The 6,148-nt window shown below is 43.7% G+C and overlaps 1 protein-coding gene across 1 annotated transcript in view; it reads left to right on the top strand.

Annotated features, from left to right (window-relative positions):
* Positions 1–238: 238 nt before the first annotated feature.
* LOC146360319 (uncharacterized) overlaps positions 239–6,148 on the top strand; it is a 29,043-nt gene continuing 23,133 nt past the window's right edge. Inside the window, exons 1-3 of the mRNA XM_084823656.1 lie at positions 239–296; positions 3,589–3,727; positions 5,028–5,145. Of these exons, the coding sequence (XP_084679782.1) occupies positions 239–296; positions 3,589–3,727; positions 5,028–5,145 (315 nt within the window). The remainder of the gene's footprint in view (positions 297–3,588; positions 3,728–5,027; positions 5,146–6,148) is intronic.

The following is a 6,148-nucleotide window of genomic DNA, read 5'->3' as shown; positions in this document are numbered from 1 at the left end:
TTTACTGGTCACATCATTTCAAATATGAAATCAGCAGATAGTGGCCAACAGGTTTTCCAAACTGTTAAGTGCAGTTACTTATTGACAAGTAACTTACACACCACAATTTCACAATCATTTCAACCCTATAAATACACAAGCACTCCTCCTGAGCTTCATCCACTGCAGAGCACCTGGCTTGACAATCCTTGTGATTTCTTCTGGACACCCAAGCTCAGAGCCCACCTACTCATCAACCATGAGGTTCCTTTACTTCTTCTTCGCTGTTGTCGTCCTCCTCTTCCAGATTTGCCCAGGTAAGTTGGAAAAGAATTTGGGTAGGAGGGGACATCCCACCTTCCCACACTAAAAAAGAATAAAAAGGAAGAGACAACATGAGTAGTTTTGCCTCTTTCCAAAAGCTCAGAGTGGAAGCTGCCTTGGACCAAATCAGACCACGGGTCCATCTAGCTCAGTATTGTCTACACTGATTGGCAATGGCTCTTGTAGGCTTCAGGCAGGAGTGTTTCTCATACTTGGAGATGGCAGGGATTGAACCTGGGACCTTCTGAAGGCAGCACAGGTGCTCTGCCAATGAGCTACAAGGCCTCTCCAAACAGCACTGTGAAATAAACAGCCCAATGAGGCATGAACATTCCCAGTGGCCACAGAATTCTGACTGATTGTTGATGGGGGGACAGAAAAGCGTTTCTGTGACTTTGAACAGGGAGCCCTCCAGAATGCAACATTTCATTGCAGGTCACCTTTGTACATAGAACAATAAATTCAAAACAAGTAAGCATTTTTTTAAGGCCCCTTCCTATATAAGCTGAACTTCTACCCAGAAAAAGTCTATCCAAAAGAAATTCAAGAGCGTCAGTGTGTTCCTAGAGAGCATACTAACAGGGCATGAAAGGAATGTCCATTTAGTAGTGTTTCTTCCCAGCATGCTGAGCTTTTATGTCCTAAAGGGAACATAGACTGGAAACTCAAGAGATCCCTCTCTGTAAGCTTTGAGACTATTATTATGTAAATGACAATTCCTTAGTACAAAATGCCTATGACCACATGGATCAGGGATGGATAGCACCAGCAGAGCAGGGACAGGCAACTCGTGGTCTTCCAGATGTTTTGGCCTGCAACTCCCATCATCATAGCCAGTGGTGAAGGATGATGGGAGTTGTAGGTTCAGACATATGGAGGGCTACAAGTTGTCTACTCCTGCATAAGAGATTCCACCATTAACTTCTACTCAGGTACTTCTTAACATCTACTTATTTAATGCGTAAGTAAAAAAGATATAAAATTATAATCACAATCCTACCTACAGATTTTTTTTAAAAAAATCTAAGTAATAGTAATTGATCTAAATAACATATTTATAGATGTTGTCACTGATGAGGATGAGGATTTATTGAGGTTTTTTTACCCCACCTTTCTTCAAAAGAACATAATAAAGGGGTGGAATTATAGAATTCAATACTCATTGTGTGATAAAGGTCACCCATGTTGTTGGCATCAGAGAAGGGTTCTACTTCTCCCTCTCCTTTATGATTTAGCCAAGAAGCCTTGACTACAACAGGTGCCTTTTTGTCAGACTACCTGGGAGGGGGGTCACTCCCTCTGGCCAGTCACAAGAGAGGATTCTGCCTCATCTGCCTGGAGTCCAGAAGTGTTGGCTCTAAGGCTTTCTGCACATGGAGGGGACAACAATACTATCACCCCTCATTCACCACACTGGAGATGTTTTAGCAGATGAGAAGACCTTTTGTCTGCTTTGAGGCCTCTGAGTCACCAAGTCGTTCTGATAGCCTTTGTTGCCATTGCTACATTCTGGATCCTAACGGTTTCACCCGAGCGCCCATGCAAGTAAGCAGAGTATAGGTATGGTCTGGTGCACTAGCCATCAGTGCTCACTAAGAAAATATTTTTTAGCTATTAGCATAGAAACAAGTCTAGGGAAAAGACTATCTCCTCCTTCAACACCTGCAAGGGTATGAAATCACAATAAAAATATTTATTTTGATAGAAGAGAGAGAGAGAGAGAGAGAGAGAGTATTTGAGGGGGTGCACAAAACTGTAGGGATTGTAATAATTTAAAGACACTTCATTACAAGAAACATTGGGATGGGAATTTTGAGATGATCCCTAGAGAGTGGGGTGAGGGGGTGGAGCCAGGACTAGTGGGGCAGCTCCAGCAAAGAACTGTTCATTGTCATAATTCCGTTCAATAAAACCACCATGTTATCTTCTTAAGATATGGACCTAAGCTTATTATATAAGTCAGTAGTGTGATGCATTTTTTTTTGCCTTACTTGGAATCTTTCATGATCTGCTTGAGGCAACACATTAACCTGAGCACCTGTGTCTTGCTTAAAGGACACCATTGTTCCTTGTGCTTCTACTGTCAGATTCCAGTCCTTCCCATTCTCTCTGCCTGATTCCATGACATCCAAAAAAAAACTGCTTCTCCTGCTCAACTTGTGGTTTTAGCACTTGTGACATGCAATAGTTTGCGAAGTGGTTGTGCTTGCCACAGTTTTAACAAACCTTCCTAAATGCAGCACACTGTTTTTGCCAATGCTGCTAAGGGTATAAAATCACAATAAAAGTATTTATTTTGGTAGAATAGATGATAGACAGACAGACAGACAGACAGACAGACGAACACACGGACAGATAGATGAGTGTATTTGAGGGGGTAACAAAACAACATGCTAAATGAATGCACAAAGGGGAGGATGTAGCTAAATGGGATTGTCCCACCCACCACCATCACCATGCGTTGCTCCCCAGCTGAAAGTCTGTTGAATGTTTGCTGGCAAGAGTTCACTTGTACATTTGTACAAGCAGAGAACTCTTTTCAACAAATAGCACATTGATGTTCTTCAGGGGTGCATGGCAGTGTTGCAAAGTGACAGCAATGCATGTGGCTAGCTGACACAAAGCCCCCTCTACATATTCAACTAGGGATGGTGCGGATGCCTGAGTGGGTCCAGTAGTCCTCTGGGCTCTTCCCAGACCACAGCCCTGGACCGTGCCCGCTGAGCCCCCAGCCTCACTCACCACCATTCATGCCCTCTTGGACACTCCCCACACTCACCCGGAACCTTCTATGAGTGCCCACCATTTTGCCGAGCTTTTGTTTTTACAGAAAAAAGGAGCATGTGTGCATATTTAAATATGCACATTTTTAATTAGTTCCTTTTTCTCCATTAAAAAAGAAACCACCCCTTGGTAAAATGGCTGGTGCTTGTGGATGGGACCCAGGGTGAGTGCGGGTGTTTTGCTGAGCTCATGGGGGCTCACACATGGGTCCGTGGGTAGGTGGGGGGCTTGAGTAGGGGCAGCACTTCAGTGGATGCCTGCCAATACAAGGTGGGGTGGGTTCTCCCATTTCTACATTCAATGTGTGGAGGGCGATGCCCCCTGATGTCAACAAATTGAAGTCAAAGGCTGGATCAGGTTTCAGGTTATACCTACAATAGGACTCCTGGTTGATCACAGTAACGCTTATGATAGGAAATCTCAAACCAAGGAACAATTGGGTATATTTCCTTTTAGCTTCTTTTTGTCTGTCAATAATAACACTTTATGTTCTGTTGCTAGGTTATACTCAGTTTCCTCCGCATAAAGATACTCTGCAATGCAGAGCTAACCCTAGCAGTTTTTGCAAACTTATATTATGTCCACCAACTTTTGAAGAATCCGGAACATGCTTTGATGGAAGAATGAAATGCTGTTCAAAGTAAGCAAAGTGCTCTGTGTGGCTTGAAAACCTTGTTTAGTTTCTGCTTTGATTCTGTGACATGACACTGGTGATATTAGAAACTTGTGGTGGCATTCCTGCCCACTCTTAGTTGTGTGCACATATTGTGTCAAGGGAATAGACAAAAATGTTGCCATTGCATGAGATGGAATCCATTAAGGGTAGGCACATGCACTCTCTTGTACCTGTTGTTCACCTTCCTGGAGACTGTTTTGGTGGACACCTGTCGCACACTTGCCTGAATGTCATCAGATGAAGATCTTGAGTGATCTACTTGCATGTTTGTGTGATCAACCCTCAGGGCGAAAATACCTGCTACAAGGCAAAGATGGGATTGGGGACCCCATGTTTTCCTCATAAGACCAAAGGAGGGAAACCTGCAGGGGAGAGGTGGTCAACCCTGTTCCCACCCACTGGATTGCCATGCAATTCTCCCCACCCCTGGTGTTTTAAGTCTGTTTTCTCCTGCCTTTGAAACAGGGATGGACAACCTTTTTCAGCATGAGGTCTGAATTCATTTTTCAAGAAAGTTGTGGAAGCTTGGTCGAATACCCCCCACAACAGTATGTAGAATAAAACTCTTACTGTCGATGACCAAGCTTCAAGAGAGTCATTTCAGCCTTTCTGTATGGGGAAAAACTGCAGAAAAAACAGGAAATCACCAAATCGTTGGGGGAAAGGGGTGGGGCCAGGGAAAGGGAATATAGAATCATAGAATCATAGAATAGTAGGGTTGGAAGGGGTCTATAACACCATCAAGTCCAACCCCCTGCTCAGTGCAGGAACCCTGCCCCAAAGCACCAGATTTGGACACCAGGAGGGTCAGATTTGGCCCCAAGCCTGAGACTCTCCACCCTGCTTTGGGACCAGATCTGATGAAACTGAGGGGCAGAGGATTCAGCAGTGATCAAAAACAGTACTTCTTCACAGTTAATTGATTGGATGTCCTGCCCTAAGAAGTGGTGAGGGCCACTGGCATATTGACCTTTAAAAGGTCACTAGATAAATCCATGGAAGAGAGGAGAGGCCTACCAACAGCTACGACACCTAAGTGGTAGCTGTTATGTCTAGAGGCAGTATGGCCTGGAATATGTGTTTTTAGGGTTGGTTGGTCACTGTGGGAAACAGGATGTTGCATTAGGTGGACCTTTTTTCTGATCCAGCAGGAGTCACTGTGTGTTCTTAAGCCTTCCAGGGGAATAAACTAAACCAAGATATCAGTCTGCAGGGAGAATCTGTGAACTGGGGAAAGCTTTAAAACACCTTCCTCCCACCTAAGGATGTTGGAGAAATCTGCAATGGATTCAAATGTGTTTGGACATCAGGGAATCCGAGCTGCAGAGTATGCATCGGACCAGCTTTTTCCGAGTCACACAGATTCTTCTAACGAGCAGATGGTGCTGTGCTGAAAATGTCTCCCATGTTGTTTTCCCCCTGACCATTCTCATTCAGTTTGATAGAAAAGAAATGGCTTTCAAAAAGAAATTCAAAGGAAGAGTAATTTTGGATAAATTCTTACCTTACGTAGCTGAGGAGTGTGCATGAGTGTCCTGTCTGTCATTGTACAATAATTCCTGTGGCAGCCTGCAGCCTCCTTGGTGTCCCACACTTCAGTTAAAGCCACCATGAGGAAGACATCATGAGGCAATTCCTCCCATGGGGCTTTTTCAGTTCAGAAAATGCAGGTGGCCTGGGAGGCTGCAGAGCAACGATCGATTTCTGTGATCGTTCTCCCGCAATTGTAGCATTGCTTCATAGAAGCAGTTCAGTGAGCTTGAACTGTTGCTTTTAGTACTCTAGTGTGATGAACTAACTAGAACTTTTAGTACTCTAGTGTGATGAACTAACTTTTGAATCCTTATAGGATCCTACATTGAGGACAGCTCTGTGCCCTGACTGCTTCACTCCACCAGCATCAGTCCTGCCTGCTCCAGAACAAAATCCTTCACCCAGACTGTTGCTGCTCATCACTGAAAGGATGCTTCCTATGAATGCACCATGTTCACATTTAGAATCTACAGTTTGAGACCAAATCCATATTCATTCTCTTTTAATGGCACTCCACTTTTCTCCCCATGTTCTGTTAAATGTTACAAAAAGATCTGGCATGCCTCTGTCTTCCTAACTCACAAGCTTATATGTGATATATGTATATGTATATGTATATTAGGCAAATCATCCTTATGCAATTTTTCTGAAGTACATCATAAAGGGCCAGTTTTGTGTTATTTCACTCTTCCGATAATACAATAAAAGGTGGATGACCATCAGGTCTTTGAGCTCTCATTGCTAGTGGAGATGTGGTAATGAAGAGACAGACAACAAAGCTTAGATTGGAATTGGGCCACATTTATTGAAATATCTGCAAAGGGGAAACCTAGGATGGGCACTGTCTGCACC

Source organism: Heloderma suspectum, chromosome 1 (assembly GCF_057233095.1).
Source record: "Heloderma suspectum isolate Gila_16-S chromosome 1, 16-S_ref, whole genome shotgun sequence".
In the NCBI taxonomy this organism is placed as follows: Eukaryota; Metazoa; Chordata; class Lepidosauria; order Squamata; family Helodermatidae; genus Heloderma; species Heloderma suspectum.
The sequence above is the reverse complement of the archived record's forward strand: the minus strand, read 5'-3'. Positions and strand labels throughout refer to the sequence as shown.